Source organism: Lycorma delicatula, chromosome 1 (assembly GCF_047948215.1).
Source record: "Lycorma delicatula isolate Av1 chromosome 1, ASM4794821v1, whole genome shotgun sequence".
Taxonomy (NCBI): Eukaryota; Metazoa; Arthropoda; class Insecta; order Hemiptera; family Fulgoridae; genus Lycorma; species Lycorma delicatula.
In genome coordinates this window covers 152,180,889-152,206,924 of record NC_134455.1, presented here as the reverse complement: position 1 = coordinate 152,206,924, position 26,036 = coordinate 152,180,889, and the positions used below count along the sequence as shown (strand labels likewise).

The 26,036-nt window shown below is 28.9% G+C and overlaps 1 protein-coding gene across 1 annotated transcript in view; it reads right to left on the bottom strand.

Moving 5' to 3' along the window:
- Nucleotides 1-26,036, bottom strand: part of Ptpmeg2 (Protein tyrosine phosphatase Meg2) — a 188,520-nt gene that overhangs the window by 32,663 nt on the left and 129,821 nt on the right. The window contains exons 5-6 of the mRNA XM_075365180.1: nt 13,907-14,041; nt 1,039-1,209 (exon numbers count right to left, since the gene is read on the bottom strand). Of these exons, the coding sequence (XP_075221295.1) occupies nt 1,039-1,209; nt 13,907-14,041 (306 nt within the window). The remainder of the gene's footprint in view (nt 1-1,038; nt 1,210-13,906; nt 14,042-26,036) is intronic.

The following is a 26,036-nucleotide window of genomic DNA, read 5'->3' as shown; positions in this document are numbered from 1 at the left end:
TTTTTATGTTTGTATTACAACATTTTATATTACATCTTTAATTAGATTTAACATGTTTTAGATGTAAATATATTTTTTATTCAATAAATATAACATTGGAAAAATATATCGTTTTTTATTTTTAACCAAACCCCCAAATCCTTGTAACAAAGAAACCTGTACGTATTACAGTATTTTTCATATTTTCAAATTTATGGCCACAAAATTTTTTAAATACAGTTAGCTACTTTCACTAATGTTAATTTGTGATTACTGTTGTGTGCGATAAGTTGCAGGAATTTATTGCAAATTATAAACTAATAAAAGGCAGAACTACAATGTTATGAAAAATGCAATGTTTCTTAATCATATAGTAAAACTAAATTAGTGTGATTTACGTACAAGATAAAAAATCATAAATGCATTTAATAGTTTGGTTTTACTTAAGCTTTCTGATTCTTCCACATGACATACAATTCTTCTATTACTCATGATATTTTCTCCAACTTATCTTATTAACTTATTTTGTTAACAATGCTTTTAATTAACATTTTGCAAGCTATTGGAACTAAAAAAATATCCAAGTTTTTCTATGTCTTTATTAATTACTTATCACTAATGTTCTAACAATTATGTTAATGTTTAATTGTTAGATTCATATTTACATTTGGTGTTACTAATATGACAAAAACATTTATTTCTATCTACAATAGAAAATAATAATAAATATTAATATAGTTTATAAATGACCACTACTCAGAAAATGTTTATAACTTTTGCTTGTTCCACAGCATTTTATATTTTTGTATACATCAGGACCTATCTTCAATATAGAACCTATTTAGGAAATTATATAAATTACAGGATTTATAAAATCTCACTGTTTTCATTTCAATTACATATGCCTTTCAGTACTTTATTAAACATTTTAAAGACGTATAAAAGCTTAAGATTTGTTCTAAAAATTGAAAAAAATATTTCACATTCTTATGAAAGGTCTGTTATTAACGTATATTATTTTCAAAGTAAAGAACAAATTTAAAAATTTTGAATACATACTTGATGGTCTATACTGTTATTAGACTGTCCAATTACACCATTGTGGTCTTCATCTGAGGGCATTCTATTAGCCATAGACTTGAGACAATGTAACAGCCACACATGATGTGCTACTTCAAGAGTTCCACCAAGTCTCTTTGGGAGAGACCCCCTTGGTATGTGCAATGTCAACTGAAATCATAAAATTTTCATTACTAGCAATATCTGACCAACTTTTAATAACAACAAATTAAAAACTTATCTAAATTCACATTTATTCTTCAACTATAAAAATAAAACACGGATAGATCAGTTAAGCTTTTAGAAAAAAATACACTAACATTACACTATTTACAGGGATGTGTTTACACCCCTAATTATAGTAAGATTTCCAGCCTGACTGCTTTTATTCCTACATACGTAAATAGGGGGTTCAAGTGAATAAAGACTGCTAGTAATCATAAGCCATAGGAGTAGCTTAGGTTTTTCCAGTCACCTAGTTATTACTTAAGACTGTGTTGATTAAAAATTAGCAACTACTTCTTGTAGGTAGTAACTGCTTGAATTTTTTTTAAGTACGGCAGAAAGCTACCCGTTTTCTAGTTAACTGCTGCAATGATGAAGTTTATGCCTATTTACATATAAAAAAAATATTCTGACCAAAGGGAAATGAACAACCAAATGCAAAGAATTTTACAATTTGAAAGATAAGCTGTTGACTTGTAAGCTGCCAGGTTTTTATGAAACTGTATGTCCACAAGAAAACAATAAACACATTAGTAGAGATTTCATTTCAAGAAACAGGTTTGACATTTTTTCTTTGTTTCTTATATGATCCTGGTTGTCAGTCTGGGGGACAGTAGAGGAAACTGGTGTTCACTGATCTACTCTTTTCTTTTTTTGTTTAACCTCTGGAACCAAGATGAGAATTACTTAAGAGGATGAATGAGGATGATATGTACACAGTAGGTCTTCTGAAAAGTTACCGAACTAAATTTCTGTAGTCGATAAAGTCTCTTGGACAACCAAGGAACTATGTAGTACATGTCTGACAAGTGTGTGTACATACTTTCACTCCAGTCTCGAGTTATATTTGACTGTGTACATTGTGTTTATGTGACCTTGTGCGAGCTCACGACATGAAACAGAGAAGCGCGATAAAATTTTGTTTCACTTCAAAAATCTTTTGTTGAAACTTATGCCATGATACAGCAAGCACTGAGTGATGGAGCCGCATCTTGTACAACAACAAACATATGGTTGAAGCAATTTAAAGACAACAGAGAGTCATTAGATGATGATGAACAAAGCAGGAGGTCGTCAACAGCTGTTCATGACGAAAACATTGCGAACGTATGCGTACTCCTACACGAACAACCTAATCTTATCCTTCAGGCTATAGCAGAAGAACTAAACATCAGTAAAGATGCAGTACATACAATTCTAACAGAAATATGAACTGCCAAAAGGTGTGCTCTCGTTTCGTTCCACACTTCTTGACCGAAGAACAAAAACAGATGCGTCTTTCTTACACTCAAGATTTTGTTGAAATTACCAATAGCGACCCGAATTTTCTGCAAACAACTATAACTGGGGATGAAAGCTGGTGCTTCATGTATGATCGCAAACAAAGTCAATTTGCTGCTTGGTTGAGTCCTGGAGTACAAAGACCGGTGAAAGTCAGGCAGCAAAAATCAGGAGTGAAAACGATGTTGATTACATTCTTTGACTCAAAGAACCTGATTCATCATAAATTTGTCCCAACTGGTCAAACCATGAACTTTAAATTCTATTTGGAAGAAATGAAATGACTGATGCATCGCATTTGTCGAATCCAGACCGAGTACCGGGATCTGGGCAGTTGGACTCTCATGCACAACAATGTCCAGGTTGACATGGCAACAGTTTTAACATGTCATTATGCAGCAAATCAAATCACCATCTATCCCACCTGTCCTTTTCACTGACTTCGCCCCAGCACACTATTTTCTGTTGCTGAAACTCAAGTTGGGAAGATGAAAAGCCACTTTTTCACTGACATTCCGGCCATCCAAAGGGCTTGCACCAAGCAGTTGAAGGTGATCCCACAAAGTGATTTCTCCAGAGCGCTTGAGGGGCTCTACTGGCACTGCATGGGTGTATAACTAGAGAAGGGTTCTATGTAGCGGGGTGATGTGAGTAAATTTGTATCTTTAAATCTGTAATTTTATTTAATTTAGTTTGGGAACTTTTCAGACATACTGTCTATAAATGTAAATGAAGTGTAGTCTTGTACAGTCACAGGTTGACTATACCCATGAGCTGTGTGGTTAATTGAATCTCAACCACCAAAGAACACCAGTATCCACGATCTAATGTTCAAATCCGTATAAAAGTAACTGCTTTTACTGGGATTTGAATTTTAGAACTCTCAACTTTGAAATCTGGTGATTTGTGATGACAAGTTAACCACTACACCAGCCTGGTGGGTTAAACACTGATCTACTACTGTGTGAACTATCTACTTTGTAATCGATCGAATCATACAAAAATCACAAGACTGGGTTCATTTTCTCTCAAGCAGAAATTAACAATGCCAAGATTTTATCTCAGAAGGTACAAAATTTATCTTTTAAAGTTAACAGGTGTAATGTGTGAGTGTTTGTAGATAGGGTTGTTATTACCTACATACACTCACATGCACAGTGACAGTCATTCTTTTCATATCAATACACTCAAACACACATGCATAACATGCCAACAAACAAACAGTCACACAAACAAGGCACATACACACAAACAAGCTTATATTTGTTGCTCAAACTCACTTAAGTATCTACAACCTTATACAGACATTATTAATATTTTTATCAATAAAAAAAAAAGTTTTATTTTAGTTTTTATAGCAGTTGTTAAATATAAGTTTTTCAAATGTATGAGTTAGGCTTGTGAGAAAGAATTTTGTGTGATTGTTCAAACTTTTTTTTCTACTGTCAATGAAAATAGAATCTGCACATTGGTAATAATAACTGCTTACAATACTACATATTCATAATCTAGTATTACAGTTTTCCTGGATAACATTTTGATTGAACTAATTTACTATCTATTCTTAACTTTGTTTATTCAACAACTACTTAGAAAATGCTGTAACTATATAGTATTACTAGGTAATACTACATTTTTTTACTCACTATTCACAAAGAATAGTATTGTTTTTGTGGTAATTAGATTTCACATGTATTTCGTGTATGTGTACCAGTAGCACACATACATGAGTATGAAAATAATATCTTAAAATAGATTAGGATTTACTGCAAATAAATGGACATAGAGAATAAACAAATTCACATAATAAACATAATCAAAGGAACAAGCCATACTGTGAAAAGGAAGGAGAGTTAAAAAAAATTAGAAAATATGAAACAATTACTAGGGACATAAAAAGAAAGAAAAATGTAAGATTGTTGAAGAAGAATAAAAAAACTTAAGCATTATAGTGTGGACTATAAAGCCTAAACATGAAGCAAAGGAAGAGAGATTACTATTATTATTATTATTAATATTACAGAATACAAACAATAAGCAAAGTCTGAAAATTCAAGAGATACATGGAAAATCTAAGTAAAAAGTGATGAAAAACTGTATGAAATCTAAGGCTTTCCCAGCAGAGCAAGCAGGAATATTCAAAGACCTAAACATAATTTCTTTTCAATATTCAATAATCACATTTTTTGACAATTCAAGTAATGGTTTTTCCAGTTCATATGCTAAAAATTAACACAAACTATCAGTTTAAATATACATTTAAGAATTTACCCAGCAACCCAAAATTTATACTTTTTACACTTAAAAATACTTAACCAAAAAGAATTAAAAATTCATCAAAAATCATTTTATCATTCATATTAATTAAAGTAATAAGATTATTACCTCTTTTTCATATCCTCCAATATTACTTTTATTCTGCTACTGGTATCAGAGCTTAGAATTTGTTTCGCTTTGCTTTATGCATAAGAATAATTTACAATAAATGATACAAAACTCTTAAGTATTAAAAAATGTTAATCATAAAAATTTAATAAAATATAATAACATTAATATGTGTGTTATTATTAAAAGTATAATCCAAAAATTAAATAAATTAAAAAAAAAGAAGAATCTCATTTTAATAATGCATTTATTGATTCTAATATACTTCAATATACTTAATTTTATGCCTAAGTTTTGTAGCATTCAGTATAATTAATGACACGTAAACACAAAGTGAGACAAATATGAAGCTGCAAAACATAAAAACATGTAGCACAATAAAAAACGGATTGGAGACCAAAAAAAATAGGTAGTAATTTTTATTATTTGGCAGTCCAGTCATCGTATCATTATTCTTACCATGAATTTAGAGATAAAAGGTTTTTTGATAGTCATCTTTGGAGGAAGTCCTTAAATGTGAGCCAAAGGATGTGAAATTCTTGGTAAGGCAGTATACAAATCAAGTTACTGGTTTCATTACATACGGAAAGAAACAGTTACTAACAATCAGTAAAATAAACAGCATCAATAACGAGGACAGGTAACAGTGATTACATTTAATAATTAACAACTATTCCAAAACAGATCTATCAAATGATTAAATAAATAAATTGATGTATATCACTCAATGGAAAATATTCTTATGTTATACTCATATTATAATAGATTCAACTTAATAAAAACAGAATAGGAATATTTAACAAACAAGAACATAATTAGCACAACCATACATTTTTCTGAACTGAAACAACCAATAAGAAAATAAAAATAGAAACGCAGGAATTTATGTTTACATGTACCTTATAACTTACCTCATAATATAAACTTATTTCAATAATAAAAATAAATATAAAAAAAAATAAGAAAACTATAAATATATTTCTAAATGACATAGTTTGATAAGTATTCAATATTCTTACAAAAAATCTAATAAAAGTAACTTTTATTAGATTAAAAGTTAAAGTCATGTCTTTAAAAAACTGTTTTAAATGTTTTAAGCAAAACGTTTTCAATGCGTGCACCTATGATCTGTAAAGATAAAACAGCAGTATCAAGGAGTACTTCCACTTACAATCGCTGACACTTGTACAAACAAATACAATGTAAATTAAATTATATGAAGTTAAGCAGTTTTATACTGCAAACTCTGTCACATCATACAGATGACTAATGCAATAAAATCTTTTAAAATAAACAAGAAAAATACAATTATATACACTTAGGTTTCATTTATGTTATTTAAAATTCACTAGTAATAAGATACATTAATTTTCATTTAAATTAGGACTTTTAAAATTTTCTCGCTCCTGACAAATCAGCAGCTTTGTACAGTTCACACAGCTCCTATCAGATGCACTCGGCTTCTGACGATTCAATGGCTCCGTATACATTATATAAGCAAGCTCCTCACTTCATTCAGGCATTTCCTATTACAGTCCTATTCCAATTTACTACAAATCTACTGCAAGTCTCAAGGACTCAACAAGTCTCATTACATGATATTATATTTATAAATACAATAAATTTACATAAGTTAATAATTTTATAAATATGAATATATTTACAATTACAAGATAATTATAACTGCAAGATCATAGACCTAATTTATTTAAAGAATCAGCACCATTTTTTGACATTTTTATTGGTCCTCCAACCGCGGATATAAATAAATCTACAGACATCATTCAAGAATCTTCATATTAAATAATCTACTGCATAAAGGGATTCACATAATTCTACAATATCACTTACGTAACATCTTTCTAAGTTTATTTTACATTATTAAAAATTCACATTGTTATTGCTATTATCATTATGGATAGATAAAAATTAATTAGACAAAGAGGATTAATAAAGACTGCCATAACTAGGATTGGCACATTTACTTACAATTTTGATCCTTCACTAAGTGATATTCCCACCTTACCCACCTAGGTGATATACCCACCTATATAATATATTTATTGATTTAGTTCATAAAAGAGATGACTTGACTAATATTAAAAAATTACACTATCTATATAGCTAGAGCTCATTCTTCTTTAAAGAATGAGCTCTAGCTATTATTAAAGATCTTCCAATAACAAATGAAAATTATCTTGTTGCTTTAGAATTATTAAAGGTGCAGTTTGACAATAAATATATAACTGCTTTTCACAATGCTGAACACATTTTAAAATCAGATTCTATAAAAAGAGAATCTGTAGATGCTTTGTCCAAATGTATTAATGAAATTTCCTCAAATCTAAACTCTCTTAAAGCGATGCAACTTCCGATGAAGTTAAAGCGATTTTTTCGATGCAAAATTGAACTAGAATTTATCCTAGTCCAATTCTAACATCTCAACTGGATCATAATATCTCAAGATTATGGAAGGAAAGACTGTCAAATGAGAGGTTTCCCATCTTTAAAGACTTCATTGAATTTCTTAATTCTAAAGGACAACTTTTAGAAAATATCAATTCATTCACCTCAAACACGCAGGTGAATACAGATAAAAAAAAAAACACAAGGAACAATGTCATAAAAATACAACCAAATCTTTAACCACACATTTTAATTTAAATCCTAATAAACAATACAAAAAAAACATAATGTTAGTTATTATACAAAATCCAATTTTTATCAATGTTCATTTTGTAAATCAAATCATTACTTATATGAATGTAAGGAATTTTTAAATCTGTCCATTGATGATTGTAAAACCGTTTTGGCAAATAATAATTGTTTTAATTGTTTATGTAAAGGCCATTCTATTAATCAATGTTATTTAAAGAGTTTATATAAGACTTGTGGTAAGAAACACAATACACTCATTCATATGGACAAAATTAATCATTCTAAGGTAGATGAGAATAAGCCCGAAAGTACAACCTATTCATTTAAAAATTAGTGAAATGAAAATATAATTCTATCAAATGCTGTTTGTAATACTACTGATAAACATGGTAAAATGTATTCATGTAGATTACTATTAGATTCTGGTTCACAAGCGAATTTTTGAACAATTAGTTTTGCCCGCAAATTAGGTCTTAAACTTAAAAAACATTATCTACCCATTTCAGGCATAAATAATTCATTATTTCAATCCAAATACAGTGTTACACTTATATTACACTCACATTATAAAAACTTTCATTCTAGGTAAAATGTACAGTTTTACCCGATACATCTGATTGCCAGCCATCAACCTCATTTAACACTTTTAATCTTAATCTTTCTCACAATATATTTTTTGCAGATCCCAAATTCAATATAGCAAATGATATTGATGTACTAATTGGGGCTCGATTCTACTTGAGTCTTATTCTTCCTGGAAAATTCATTTGTAATTTCAGATATCCTACTATACAGGGAACTAAATTAGGATATATAATTAGTGGTCGCCTTCCTAATAATATTGAGGGCAATAACAATTATGTTGCATTTTTTCTTGTATGTAACACTCATAAAAATCTATCTACAATACTTGTGAATTTCTGGAAACATGAAGAAATTAATACTGATGCTTCAAGCAATGAAACCTCAACATGTGAAAAACATTTCCAAGCCAATACTATTCGAAATAATCAAAGCAAATTTGTCGTGTTGTTACCATGCAAGGCTAATAACATTCAATTAGGTGATTCCTTTGTCAACACTAAAAATAGATTTCTATCTTTGGAAAGAACGCTAAACAACAATTCCAACCTTAAAAAAGACTATTCTGCTTTCATACAGGAATATTTAGATTTAGGTCATATGTCACTTCTAAACTCTGATGATTTGTTAATTAACAAATCAACTTTAACTAATAAAATTTGAGTTCTTTGATGGTTCAGAGAAAACCACTAACGGTTTATCCCTCGACAATACTCTTTTAATTGGACCTGCTGTTCAACAAGATCTAATTTCCAAATTGCTTAGATTCAAAATCCATAATTATGTCATTACTTCTGACACAACTAAAATGTATCGTCAGATATTAGTTAAACCTAGTGATTCCAATTTACAACATATATTCTAGTGTGATTCTCCAGATCAGGTGTTAAAACACTAAATATTACGTACGGTAATGTATGGGACTGCTTGTGCACCATATTTGGCTAAACAATGTTTAATTCAAATTGCAAATGAAAATGAATTTCCATTTGCATGTAAGTCCATTCGAAATGATTTTTATGTTGATCTCATAACAGGTTAAGACAACTTTGATGAAATTATCCAGTTAAAAATAGTATTTCTAAATTATTACAATATGGTTTTCCAATAATAGCATCATTTCTACTTTTGAACACAATACTTCCATTCCTTTAAATCAAAAATAGAACTTACACACTTTAGTTGTTCTATGGAATAATTCCTCAGATAAGCTACTTTTCCAAACTACTCACATCACTGATTCTAAAAACCACACTAAAAGAAATATTCTGTCCATCATAGCAGGTGTATTTGATCCTTTAGGACTCATTGTTTTCTCACATAAACATTTTATGCAATCATTGTGGCAGCTTAAAATTAATTATGATGAAACATTACCCAATAGTCACAGTCTTTTTTAGTAGCACTTAAAAGATTCAAATCTCATAAGGACATTCCCACTCAACTCTTTTCAGATAATAGTTCCAATTTCAGTTCCGCCAAAAATATACTTCATAATTTGTATCAATTTTTAAATTCAGAAAACTTAAAATCTGACATTGAACCATTTACTATGATTACAAAGTATTACTTGGTTTTTCATTCCTCCCTCTTCACCCCATTTTGGTGGTTTATGGGACAGTGCAATCAAAAGTTTTAAATTTCATATGCATCGTATAATAGGACAAACCATTTTTAATTTTGAATAATTTTATATAATTTTGACAAAAACTAAAGCCTGCCTCAATTCCTGTCCTACCTTCCCTATTTCAAATGATTACAGAGATTTAGAACTGCTATCACTGGACACTTTCTTATCGGATGTCCATTCACTCACTTCCTTACCTAATCCCGATTACCAAGAACTTAAAATTAATCGATTAGGCTACTGGCAACTATTATCTGGGGGATGACAATCTATCTGAAGATGATGGTCAAAGGATTATTTACATTATTAACAGCAACACAATAAAGTGTATTTTCCATAATGTAATCTGTGTGTGTATTAGTTATTAATGAAAATTCTACATCCATGCATTGGAAACATGGAACTGTCACCTAGGTTTATTCGGGCTCTGTCAATCTCGTAAGACTTGTTGATTTGCAAACAGCTAAGGGTCATTATGAAGACCTATTCATAAATTATGCCTGTGACCAAGCACAGAGATTAATTCAAATGTATACTTTTTTTGTAATATTTTTGATCAATTTAAATATTTCATTCACTTGTTTTCTTTAATTTCATTTGATTGTAATTTTATAAAATATCTGTGAACATATAGATATTGTTTTTTAATTACATATTTGCATTAGTTTAACTATGATTGTGTAAAAGGGAGATTACTCAATTGTATTATTATTATTATTATAACAATATGTTAATCATGTTATTGTCCATATATATAACTAAACTTGTTGTTAATCGTTCAAATACTTCATTAATAAATTGTACCTTTTATGTAACTTATTTGTAATTGTAAAAAATCATATGTTTAAACAAAAAAAAAAAAAAAAATCATATGATTCATGTTATCAACAATTATTATATACTATGTATATGCACACACTAAAGAAGTCTTATTTATACATAGTACCTCAACAAGATGATTCATATGTATAAATCTGCAAAGAGGGTTCACTACCTTCCTAACATTTTTTTTAGAGGATGATAAACCTTTCAGTATAGAATTTAATCCTACTGTGTTGTGATAAATTGTGAATGTGCACAGAAATCTTATGAAGAAAACACATATTTTGATGGCAATGTTTTAGACACGCTGTCCAAGCATTGTTCTCTAATAAACTGCAGAATGATTCTATCTATCTATCTATCTGCAGAAAAAATCTATCTTTTCTAAAATCGATCGAGAATTAAATAAAAAATATTTTGTCAGGCTATTTATTTACATGGTGATAGATATTTAAGTACAGAAACATCTTTATACTGCATATCTAAGAGGTATTTGGTGGCAGAAAGAAATGGGGTTCTACATAATTAAAAAAAAACTGCATTATGGTGGGTTTGTAATTTTTGTTCGCCATCTTAAATCAAACTTAATTTTTTTAAATAGGAAGGTGGACATATGACACATGATTTCGATATAAAATTTTAAAGAAAAACAATGGTGAAATCTGTTTTTGTTAATGCCTTAGTTATTGAGTTATAACCATTCAAATTTGCAATGACTTTAAAATCTTGTTAACAATAAAACAAGGTATAAAACGCGCAGCATGAACAATTTTATTGCATTTTACATTCATAATGCACATAATAATGTTGATGATGTACGGATATGATGACAGAGTTTGACCTTTATAAAAGATATGTGATTTATTTAATAACTGATTTCCAAGCATAGAACCAATAAGTAAATCAACTGTGATCAAGAAAGTACAGTGATATGAAGAAACTGGTACTATAGAGAATGTTTTCGCATCGGTAGATCAACAAGAACTGTCACAACTGTTGCAGTCATTATATGTATTTAGACCGTTGTTGAAGACCCTCATTCATCCAGAAAACTGTTGTCCAACATGACATCAGTAATTTTTCAGTTCAAAAAATTCTTAAAATAAATAAATTTCACCCTTATAAGCTACACCTGGTACTAAAACTTTCAGAAGATGATTTTGACCACTGAATTGAATATTGTGATATTATAATGCAAAAATTAGACATAGATGCAACTTTTTCTAATTCAATAATATTTACTTTATGTTAAATGGCCATGTGAATAAGCAAAACTATCGATATTGGAGCGATAATAATCACAGATGGATGTTGGAAGCTCATACACAGCACCCTCAGAAAGTGAACGTTTGGGCGGTGTAGGGTCTTTTATTTTAGATGACAATCTTACAGGAGCTGCTAACTGCAACCTGTTAGCCAATAGGATTTTACCAAATATCCATGAAAATGTTGGACAAGAATTAAACAATACTGTATGGTTTCAGCAAGATGGAACACCACCTTATTATTATCATCTAAGGTTACAGCAAATTTTAAATGAACAATTTCCAAATTGCTGGGTAGGTTGTAGAGGAGCCATAGAATGGCCTGTCAGGTCCCCAGATCTGTCTCCTCTGGATTACTTTTTTTGGGGGTACCTGAAACATAATGTTTACAAAACAAAACCTGCAGTCATTGATGAATTGAAAAGAATAACTGATGAATCTGCTCATATACCAACAAGTTATAAACAGACATTACTTGAGGTCATCACACTGCCAAGCTGTAGAGGGGAAGCATTTTGAAAATTTATTGTAGAATGTATGCTTTCCAACATTTTTTTCATTAGTAATTTATGATCGAAAACATTTATTTAAAAATTTTAAATAAATATTGTAATATTTAAAGTAAATAATATCAGTTGATATAGCTGTTTAATTTGCTGTTAATTATTAATTGTTTATTATTATCATCAATATTTTAGCTGTCTGAAGTTCTTTATCATATGCATTATGAATGTAAAATGCAATAACATTGTTCATGCGGCACATTTTACCTCGTTTTATTGTTAACATGATTTTTAAGTCATTGCAACTTTGAATGCTTATAACTCAATAACAAAGGAATTAACAGAAAAAAGAGTTTCACCATTGTTTTTCTCATAAGAGTTTAAATCGAAATTATGTGTCATGTGCCCACCTTCCTATTTAAAAAAAAGTTTGATTCAATATGGCAGATTCAAGATGGTGGCCAAAAATTAAAAAAACCACCTTAATGCAGATTTTTTTTTAACAACATAGAACCTCACTTCTTTCTGCCTCCAAATACCTCATAGTTATGCTGTAAAAAGCTGTTGTCATACTTAAATATCACCTGGTATGTCTTTTATTACTATAAAAGACATATAAAACACTGAATATTGTTTGCATCAAAAGTAGCTGATGACAAAGTTATGTGCAATTATTTATAAATATGTTTCAACATCATTTCAACCTAAGAAACAGTTTCAACATAATTTGTTTTTTGTAAATACTGTTTATTAAATTAATCATATTAAAATATACTGTATGTATTTTGAATTCTTTTTTCTCTTTGTATCAGCATTTGTTTGGATAGGTTAACAGGTAATGTTATTCCAACTTTCTGATTGGTGTTTATCTTTTAATTTTAACATATCTGCAACATCTTGCATCCTCAGTTATATTTTTTATATATTCTAATAGCCCAATGCACATCCCAAAACAGCACCCCATCTGTTACCAGTTGATGGTGATGATTGGTCTAGTCTCCCATGAGGTGCTTGCATACCTCACCACATAAGCCTCAAACGCAGTTCCCGAGCGAAGCCCGTTATTGTTTAACAGAAATTAAAAATATTTTTTTAATAAAATAATATTAAAAAAATTTAATTCTATTTTGATAATATTATTCATTCGATCGGTTCACATCATTCAATTCAAACCCAGCTCACAGTGATAGAAACACTAATTAATCATTATAATTAAGTCATTAATTCAATTCATTAAAGTTTCTGTTTCAACCAGCAAATCTCCACTACTACTACTACTACTATGCGCATGCGCACACATGTATATATCGTTTTTTTTTTTTATGAAATATATCTAAAAACCTTCTCAGTTATGTCATGAAACATGGGTAAAATTTGGTTGCGATTGATCTAGTAGTTTTTTTGTTTATCCTGAACACACAAAAATCCTCTTCCTCTTTATATAATAGTATGGATATGTTGTTATTTTTATGGCAAACGTTTATCAAAATAAATGAAATAAAGATAATTTAAAAACTCACCTGCGGAATGCTAACTGTAAATACACGATCTCTTAATTTCTCTCTAACAAACAATCTGAGAATTTTAAAAGGTGCCTTAAACCAAAGAGGTGCCGTAACGATTAGAACCTTCTTTAGTTTTGCTGGATATCCACCCTGCACAAAAAAATCAGAATTACCAATAAAAGCAACTGTAATAAATTTAATATCAAAATAACAAAAGGAAATTGAAAAATTATGTTGTATTAATGTTGCTCAATGGTACATTGTCTACAGGAATTAATATTTACCAAGAGTGTGAAATTATGAATTACAGTAGTAAATCTGTAAAATAATTTTACATGCTAATTCAGAGCTAATCAAACCTTCCTACTAGGAGTGAAGGTGTAGTCCTAATTAGTACTCAATATATATTGATCATAATACATTTTTTCACTTACTACACAAACTTGGCTAGCAGGAAGCTGCTGTTGTAATTCTTTACTCTCTCCATAAAAAATTATAATTTTTGAGAAGCAGATTTGTAGTAATAAACTTACAGTAATGCTGGACAAATTAAATATTTACAAGATGTAATAAATTTCTGAGAAGTAGGTTTGAGGTACTAAAATAATGAAAAGATGTCTCTGTGAATAGATCAGATGAGGGAATCATTCCTGTAAAGGAGCAGCAGTCCTTTTAGAAGTAATTAAGAACTCCATCTGACAGTTTATATGGCTTGAACAATTGATGGTAATTTATTTTAGGCGTTGAGTACAGTAAGGTTGAAAGCAATGAAAAACTACAGCTGTATTTTTTGATTAAGTGATACTTCTTACTTCTCCTGTTATATTTCAGTGTGAAGGTACCCTCTTGTGTATTGTAATCCAAATTGAAATTGTGACATATTAAGGATTAGTAGGTTATTGGTAGTTACTTTTAATTTGTGGCTGATTTCAGAAAGTTAAAATTTACACTGTCAGAAGAAATAATACTTCAAAACTTTCAGTGCTGCTATTTAAATGTCTGCTTAATCTCTTTGTAAAGTTTATTTTACAAATTTTATTTGAAAATGTGGGTACCTACACAAAAGCTATCTGTACATATAAAAAGTGTAAAAGGCAAGAATCCTGTGTCTTGATAAAAATAAGAAAAGTAATAAAGAAAAACAATTTAAAGAGACTGCTAATGAGGATAAACTCCCTGGAATGAAGGAATCTAGAATGTATTATTTTTGCCCTAATAGGTTATGTTTGGGTTAATGTTTGAAATTGGCAGCTCATTTTCTTGAATTTTATGTAAAAATAATTAACAAATTTCAATGAAGGGAATATAAATTGAAAGAAAAATGTTACACTGGGGTTACCAGAGCAACTTTGTCTATAAAACAGAAAAAGAATCAAAAAATAATCCAAAGTAGGTTTTTATAATATGGCACCATGGGCAAAATACAATTACTATATATAAAATAAACTGCTTACCAATATATTATTCGTTTCCCTCAAGCGCTTTTGGCTATCTGCCATCTTCAGGAGGGATTATAATTTATGATTGATATATATAAAAGTATAAAACTCATATATCTAGATTATATTTAGTTGATTGAACAATTCATCATCATTTAGTAAAAGTTAAAGTCTTAAGTCAAAGTAGCTAAATGTAAATAGTATTACAATTGTTATGAACTATGTAGATTGTGGAATCAGTTTAGCCAACTTAATTATTATTGTAAATGATTTGCTTATATAAAATATCATCATTGAATTTAATTTGTTCATTTATTAATTTATAATTATTGTATATGTGGAATTTTTTGAGATTAAAAGTATTATAATAATTATTAGAGTAATCCAATACTTCCATGAATTTATTTGGATCATAGTTATTTTTAGTATGATTTTACTCTGATTCAATTATCAGAGTACTTAGAGTACTAGTAGTATTAGAGTATTACTCTAATAATAATTATAATACTTTTAATCTCAAAAAATTCCTTATATACAATAATTATAAATTAATAAAATTAAATTCGAAACTGATTCCACAATCTACATAGTTCATAACAATTGTGATATTATTACAATACGGACATAGTTACTTTAACTTAAGACTTCAACTTTTACAAAATGACGATCAATTGTTATATATATAATTTAGATATGCGAGTTTTATTCTTTTATATAGTTTAATCATAAATTATAATCCCTCCTGAAGATGGCAGAATATCCAAAAGTGCTTGAGGGAAATGAATAATATATTGGTTAGCACTTATATTATATATAATAAAAAATAGTCCATTTGATGAAAAATAAGGTAACATATGCACACACACACACACACCTAAAATTTTTTTTTTAATAATATACAGCAAATATGAATAGTTAACATATTTTTGCTTCATTTATCATCTTAATATACTCAACAAGAACTAAAAAGATTAAAGCTCCCTTTCACAAAACATTCTATTCTGATTCATCCACAAAGACTATTCATTGGTAACATCTATTATTTATGGTATGGTGTAGCTTTATGGTTCTCAAAAACTTGCTAGTTCCTCCACAAGAAGGTATCGTGATTCCTAGAGTGGTGACTGAATACAATGGATTTCACTTGTCCAAGAGCTGGCAGTAGTACATAATATTCACAGTACTATATTTCTGGAGAAAATAGACATGCGATGTGCCTTTTCAGTTCCAAGAGATGGTTCAAAAACTTTTCCAGCTGATCGACCCATTTTCACCTTTACAAGGCAAGGTTCTTCACTCCTACTCAGGATGTAATGATCAACTAATGTGTTTTGGAAATTTGCCTTTCACAAATGTTTTGTCGGGCCTACTCTGATTTTGGGAGGTATATGAAATGCGTGATGTTTGAGACGCAAAATAACGCTTAACTGAAAAAAAGTAAACACTGATGACACATTTACCTTTAACATTTAAGTAAACTGGTGACTGGTATGATAACACATTAACCAATTTGTTATAAAAAAGGAAAAGAACAGTTTGGTGCAGAAGAAAATAACTGCTAACTACAGCACTTATCCAAAAACAGCAAAGTAGTTTTTAAATCCAATTTCTTCAAGAAATAAGAAATAACTTAAAAAAGTATAGCATTATAAGTTTGAATAAGTTTTTAATTTTGTTATTTTTATTAATTTTTTTTATGAGTTCGCACCATATTTACTTTTTTAAATTTATCTTATACTTTTGTATTTTGAGTACTTCAAATGGAAAAAATAGTTAACATATCGACTTCTTTCTACATAAATGAAAAATATTTATGTACAATATATGTAATATGTTAATCAATTTTGTTCCACTACGGCCTCAAAGGTGAAAAATTACGTAAATTCCACTGTATAAATATTTAGACTATTCAAAATTTTATTGTAATATACAACTCACAATGGCAATAAACATACTACATTTCAAAATTAAAGGTAAAATCATTGTAAATAAAGTGCTATGATATTCATATTATATATCATATTCATATTAAAATTAATTAAAACTTTTACAATATTGTTTGAAAATGAAAAATATCACAAAAAAATCTTTAATAAACAGTATAATAGGCTGCAACTTTGTATAATTTTTAAGAAATAATGCTCGACCTTCCATACCAGTCACTGCTTGGTGAACTGTTAAAATATGTATACTTTAATAAACTCTAGAATGACAACCCATTCAAAGTAAAAGCTTTTTTTTATAATAATAAAAGATAAAATACTCAATATTCTCATGATGTAGTTTTCTCTTTTTTCTTTCACATGGGCAATCAAAAATTAAAAATGGGTAACAATAATAAAAGTATTTATCAAATTCTTCTTAACACATAAAATGTCTCACTCATAATGCTTATCTGATAACAAAAACATTGAAAATATTTCCTTTGATAAGAACACAAGTAGAAATTTAATTTTTATAATTGGGTGCATGAATATGACTGACAAATTTTATATTAAAAACAACTAAATTAAAAAAAATAACATTTTCTCAATACAAAATTTCATTTTATAAATGGGTGAAGTGTCTGCCATACATAACTTCCATTCCTTTCTAGCTTATCACAAATATCTTTCATCCATTATTCATTGTTTTTTTCAGTATCCATGGATATTTTTTAACATAACTTTTTTCACGAAACTTCAATTAGTACATGTCCACCAAACCTTCTTTATTAGATTTTTGTTTAATGATTAATTTACTACATAAGCTCTAGTTTATACATTAATGTCAACGGTAACTGATGTAAAAAAAACAATGCAAGCTGAGAATTGAACCACTCAAGCACTCAATTGAACCACCTACATCAGTCTCTCTTTCTGTTTTTCCTCTTTACACATATTACATAAAATCATATACACTGAGCAAATTCATAACAAATTACGTTAATTTGTACAATAGGCAGGTATCAATTTTGGTTCAAATGGTAGGATTGAAAATTTTTCTTGTTTATTGCATTAGTTTCCTACTAGGCTATACCTTTTTAGTATCATATAATGGTCAGTTTATAGTTTCTGCAATTAGCTTTTTCAATTAAAATTTGTATATTTTAACAGATTTCACCGTTATTAATTTTTATTATTTTTATTTTAATAATTTTTAATGTTTTAATATTAATTTAATAAAGGGTGATTTATTTTTCAATTTTCTGTATTAAATTTCTTCTGAAAAATATTGACATTATTTAAAAATAAATTTAGCTTCAGCAAAAAATCCTTTCTTTCTCTTGCTTTTATTCTATCTTTAAGTCTTTTTACTGCCTTTAATTTTATAATTATCCCTGGAACGATTTATTCAATATAACATACTTAAAAATTAATGCAATAATTAATAAATCTTGTTTGTCAATATTTTTGATGATTTGTTTCAATAACTGATAATTTTTCAATTTAAATCATTTTATTATACACATGTATAAAGGTTTGATGTGTATCTTTCATTAATCTTTGTACATGAATTAGAAATATAGTTTTCTAAGAGAAAAATTTTCTTGAAATGAAAAACTTAATTCTAGTGATTTGGAGTTTTTTAAATCACTATCTTAAATTTCAACAGTTCTTTGGTATTTGATTATCAACAGCATTAGTGGAATGGTATTGAATATTAGGATTTAGTAGAAAAAATAAAAAAACTGGTATAAAATTGTTTTATATGCGTTATTTTCAATAAAACTTGGTTGTTTGAAGTCTGATTTGAAAAAAAGAACTAAGTGAACAATTAATTTCTTAAACACTAGCAGTTCTTGAGTTATTGTAAGGTGAAGATTGGAGTTGGCTGCCATTTTGAAATTTACACATATAAATTTTGTATACTTATTTACATTGTAGATACTATTGCTTTAAAAACTGATGCAAAATTTCATTAAAAAGCTCAATATGTTGAAGAGATATATACATTTCTATTTAAAAAATACAAAATGGTGGACAGATGCATGAAAATTCATTTCTGGATCTTTACAGGAACTTCTTTCTTGCACCAATGTTAGCAACACAACAAAATATTTGACAACCTTTTTTATTTTTAAGTCTGTACAGTTTGTACTGTATGTATGCGTATCTTCAATAAAATTTGTAAATAGTGCAACATTATTTTTCAATCTTTTTTTAGATTTAAAAGGAGTCACACCTTGTCAGTCACAGTTGATGCATTCTTCAGAATTTTATGGTGGAAAAACTGTCAATGAAAAAATAATACTTACCAAAAATTATGTAGTAGATTTTATTATCAGAATAAAATTTTAAAGCAAAAGAAATAAATATTTCTTTAAACATTTTTTAAAACTTTTAATATTGTGATAGTTGTGACTAGTTCTTGCTAAATTAAATAAAGAAATTTGTTGATGTTTATATTGATAGGCTTAATACTCTCAATTTTTCCATATTACATTAATTCGTTTGAGTATATATGCTTTACCAAACAAGGATGAGTTTGAGTTTAATAGTACTGTATTTTACTTAATATTAATTTCTTTTAGTTTCAAATTTTATTCTGATAATAAAATTACTACGTATTTTTTTGTTAAGTAATACGTTATCTTAGAATATGCATTAATTGTATTCTTTTGAATAAATATATTTTCACCAAAATGGGAAGTAGAACATTAAAAGTAATATAATAAATAAATGAATATGTGCTTAAGTACATATTCACACACAAAAACAGATTATTGGGTTAAAAAATATTTGGAAGAAAAAGTGTTAATTTCTCAAACATGGTACCACTGATATATTAAATGAATAAATTAACAGTTAATAATCCACCTTACCAGTACATCGATATGTACTCTAGATTTTTTGGCTTACTTGGAAGCCATCATCAATCAATATACTAGTAGGACTAGGACAGTCATGACTGTTTTTAATTTTTTTGATTTTAACTATGATTTTTTAAACTTTTGACTTTAAATATATTAATCTTAACTCCTGATGATGGCTTCCAAGTAAGTTGAAAGATCTAGAGTACATATCAACATGCTGATAAGGTGGATTATATTAATTGTTAATTTATTCAAAAAATGTTAATTTTGAATAAGTTTCTGTAATAAATTTATAAATATGATGCCTAAAAATATAAATTACAAGAGTGGAAGGTATGTTTTAGAAAATACAGTTCAAAGAGAGGTAACAACAAAAAGGTACGATGCAAAAGAAAGATTAGCCAGAAAAAAGGGATTGTAGCTAGAGTCGGAGAAAGGGCAACAGCAAGGCATAACAGTTGTGGGTGGAATGGAGTGGGCAGGTTACAGGGAAGGAGGGTGACTATTGATTACATTTTAGTCTGTCTCTACTCTTTGCCGCACATCCCCTTCACAATAACCTGTGGTCCCTTCCATTGAATCCTGTGCCTGATCATACTACATTGCAGTAAGCACATAACTGTATACCCGCAACAAAACTTCTAAGTTTCTATAATATGACACTTTTATTGCACTGAATTGATTTTTTCTTTTATGCAACTTAAAACTTTGACTCAAACAATCTACAAAAAAACTAACTAACTCAGTAATAATAATTCTTATGAATAAAGAAATGTTATATTAGTTATACAAATTTATATGCATACACATTTCTATTAAAGAAGTACAGTCCTCGGAATAACTCACTTTTTCTAATTATTCAAGATCAAAAATGAAATCACTATCATTTTCTAATAATTCATAATAAAAAATCTCAAAAATATTAAATTGTAATGTAAACCCATATTAAATATGTATATCAATATACATACTGCACAAACTAAAGAAAATAAATTACAGTAAGATTTAGTTAGGCAATATAGCAATATTGTACTGTAATACAAGTTGCATAAATATTTTACAGAAGGGGAAATGAAGAGAAAAATTACAACAGACAGAAACTAGATTCCTTACCATTTGTATAACTATACTCAACTGTCGTACTAATCAATATGTTTATAAATAATATTCATTCAACAGTTAAATAATTTAATTTCATAAGCATATGAGAAAAAGTTGCAGGCAGAAAATCAATTTTTTTAATTTTTTTAGAAATCTATTAAAAACTAAAATAATAATTTTCTGAGTTATTGATCTCTTAACTCCAGCTTAGTAAAAAATCCTATTACTGTGTGTAATAGAGATATAAAAATTGTAAGTAAAAAATCTGATTCATTAATCAGATCTCCAAAAGTATATGAAAAAATTTATAAGATCAATTATAACTTTAGATAAATAAAATGGAATTAATAATCTGATATAACATGCAGGGAGTAAGATCGATCCAGTATCTTTAATTCTTAAAATTCTTTAATATATCTGCACTTAAATAATACTAACAAAATATAACCTCATCAGATTTTCAAAATCTTATAAAAAATAAATATCACCCATATCTGTAAAATAAAACGGAATTTAAAAATCTGACCAACTATTGCCAAGCTTGGATCAAACTCTTGTCCAAAAATTATATAAGTGCCAGCAAGATCTTAGACATAAATAAAAAAAGTGCCAGCATGACTTAATTTAAGTACTTTGCCTAATCGTTATAAATAAAAACTTTTAATGCAACAGTAAACATAATTGTGTATTTTTTTTTTCCAATTAGCTTAAAAATTAGATTTTCCTAAAATATTTTAACTTCTGGATCATAATAATCACATGAAATTTTGAAATATTTCATTACTTTTATGAGCATTTCATTTTTGTGTTTTACAAGACAAAACTACATTACTATATGACTTAGGTCAAATAAAATAAAATCAAAACTTTGACTAGGTGACAAAAATGCATGTTCATGCATACTTGTGGCAAAATGTATGCAAGTAAACATGTATTTCAATGTCGGAATGCAGGCGTCTTGATCTGGGTACAAACTCGTGCTTGGATTCGTATCAGTTTTAGGTTCCAAAAGGTTGTTACACGCAGCCCATGTCCAACATCAGTTACAAACTTTGCAACTATCCCACTAAACATATCATTTACATCCATACTGATTGGGGGATGATTTACATATTGAACATATAGTACACCAAGAAACATAAGAAATCCATGATAGGACCACTATGATAGGCTACTGCATTTTGCAGCAGTTTTTCAGTTGATCTTTCATAGAACATAAGAAACAGTTTGTGAAAGACATAAAGAATGGTTTCCTTGAATAATTGTATACAATCTAAGGGAGCTAATCTAATGATTCCAGTTTCAGTTAAATTGTATTCCACACTGACTGAAAGCACTGACTAAGTAGATAAAAACGCATCACTTTTGATTAGTCGCAGGGATGGAATGTAAATTCATTGACATAATGACAGTAACCAAAAAAAAGGAAATAACTGTATCAAAGTGTTTCTTCAAAATTTTGCTACCAACAGATATTAAAGGTATGGAGGAAAGGTGCATTAAAAACAAAAAAAAAACTACTTCAAAAATTTTACTGGCATGAACTATTCTGCCTTATAGCGCCCAAGAGAGAATAATTAAAATCATTTTCATGGGCTAATAATATAAAGAACCACACTAAATCATAAGAGTCTGCTCTACTACATTACATTACATTTACATTTCTATTACATTACGTTTGGTATTAACCAAATTCTGGATCACTTGCTTAGCATTATTGGTAAAGTTCTAGTCAGAATAGTTAAAATACATAGAATATGACATAGTAGCAAAACAATGCAATTAGCTTTGCCAAATGACTCATAATTCAGAAGTTCTATTTACATCTAATCATATAATAATTCTGTAAAGCTACAATTCTCTGAAAAGAGTGTGAACGATTTAATTAAAATTTAACTATTTTTATTTCAATTTACGATAACAAATTTTTTAAATAGATTTGAAGTAAGCATGAGATGGAATTTTAACTAAATACGTACTACCAAATTATTTAATTTTCTTTAAAGTTAAGTTCAACCAGGAACCTGGAATTTAAAATATTTGTGTTCTAGAGATACAGGCTCATAATTAAGTACTGAAAAAACTTTTACCTGCAGTGACCAAAACTAAAGGATTCTCCAAAGTTCTTGAATATTAAATTATTTTCTCTGTTATCTGTGCTACTACTGCTGTGGGTTATTAATTTGGACAAGACATACAATAACTCTAGAATGAATTACATGAACTGTAAATATTAAGATTTAAATGTACATTGAAAGTATTGCCTATCTATGGAAATACTTTGAACACAGTATTTATTTAGATATTTGGAAATACTTTGTACAAAGGATTTATTTAGATATTTACAACAATGATTTATTTTTCCCCATGTGTAATAAGTTTCTTAAAGAACTAAATCTAACTATTTGATTTCATTTGTTTGGTCACTAACATTTGCAATTAAGTAAAAATTGTATATATTATGTTCAACAGCTTAAAAATCTTTATAGAAAAAAATTAAATTAAAGCTGTATAAAACTTCTTGGAAAGTAATGCAACATCAGCAGTTAATATTAAGCTTTTCTAGAACTGTATTTTCAGTTTCAGAAATATAATATTTTTGTATCTCAAAGAGATTTAGCATCTAATGTTAATATAAAATAGAAATTCAACCTGAATCTTCTCTTCTAAATCGAATCAAACGAAAGACATTCAAAATAACTACGGTTACCTCTGGCAAAATCACTTTTAAAAATGCTCAGAGAACTACGAGTCACTTTTATTTCTACTTATTTTATTAATAAGCATTATATTAGATTAAACCAATTGAATATTCTAACTACAGATTGTTCAGTAGTTATCATATAACTTAAATTAATTATATTTTCCATAAAAACCTAAGTGAAACAAAATTGTAGACAACATTCTAATTCCAGTACCATTACGCCACGCAATACTAAGTGACTGTTTCATTAACGGTACATTAAAATAATTTTAATGAATCATCAAAGTGGTCTTTAAAATTTATTTTTTAGTAAAAATATAGATCACTACAATGACTACAATGATTAATTGTGTACTAATAAGAAATATATTTTACTAAGACATATATATATATATATATATATATTATAATATATAATCAGACTCATTATAATCTATATCCTATCATAATGTAGGTCTAAATAACAAATTAAATATAAATAAACTAGCTCTACCCGCCACGCTTCGCTGTCGCACATTGTGGTTGCATGGATGAGAAATGAGAAACAAAACAAAGCATATGTTTCATAGAAGTTTAATTTTGCAATACTTGTGGATATACAATATTTTTTGTTTTTCCACTGTCTGCCTAGATATAAAGGCTATCTGGTTTGCCGACTTGGGAACATGCAAAATACAGTTGCCCATGTGAAGCAATCCGCATCGAAATCTAAACCACACAATTCTAAAGATTGACCTTGAGCTTTGATTGTGATTGCAAATGCCAATCGAATTGGGAATTGCAATCTTTTAAATTAAAATGGTGTATCGGTCGGGATTATGGGTATTCGAGGAATGAGGACATCTTCACCTTTGAAAGGCCCCGTTAAAATCGTTGCTTCCACGTTAGTCATCAATTTCTTAACTGCAAGTCACATGCCGTTGCAGAGTTCTGGCTGATTAATATTCCGCAACAGGATAATTGTCATTTTTGATCGAACCGCTGCTAGAATCAATCTAATGAGGCATCATAAATGCCTTTCTGTTCACACGTTAATTTGGGAATGTTTGATTGGACATATGACTGAAGATCACCAATGTTGTAACTCTGTTCACGGCGTAAATCCACATCAAATGAATCAATCGCAGCTTGGGTGGGTGCTGGCATTTCCAATTGACTAAGAACTTTATTTGCAATAGCTAAGCACTTGTCTTCAATATTTATCAGTGCTTCGTTGTAAATGCCTTCTGTAAATTCCATGGTCATATTGGTATTTTCTAGGCATACTCTACGCAAAATATCCTCAGCCATATGCGATCGATATATTTCCCATAACTCTGTGGGAGATGAGGGGAAGCAAGCGGTCAATATAATTGCGAATAATGCGCGAATTTGGTTTGGATGTGCAATGTTGCACGCGTCATTAATACATATATCCCACTGTTGGTCATTTTCAAATAAATTCAGAGCTTGGTGAAAGGCGCAGCTCAATCACGACACGATCACACAAAAGTACTTCGATTAAAGTGAATATTTAATTCAGATTGTATAATAATCTGAATCAGATGCAAGTGGATACGTTTTTATTTTTTGGTTAATAAACAATGTAATTGGGAACAGGTATTGTTTCACATGCGACTGCGGTTGTCGTTAGCTAGTGTGGCGAGTGTTCCCCTCGCTTCCGGCAGATGGCGCGGTCACTGGTACACAGATGACCGTTAAAAAAACTGTTTTCTTGCGGTCGCGGGTATGTGACTGATGCGAAAAATAGTTAAAAACAATCTTTGATGCGGGTTATATATCGTACTAAAATTTGAGCTCAATCGGTGAAGAACATTTTGAGTTTTTGAAGCGTACACAAACGAACTTAACATTTTTATATATAAAGATTTGTGGGCTGCGAAAAAAAGCCCTTAAGTCGTGCGAAAAAAACACATAATTTTAAATGGTTACAAAAGCAGAGTAATGCTTACAAATTACAGAATAATCAAACGGCGTTGATTTCAGATGTTAATAAACTGCTAACGTAAGTAGAAGTTGTGCTGCTTCAGTGTACAACGTGATTCTCGAGTATGAATCTACTAATGAATTACGGTCTCCAAAGAAAACAAAACCCCGCAGGTCAAT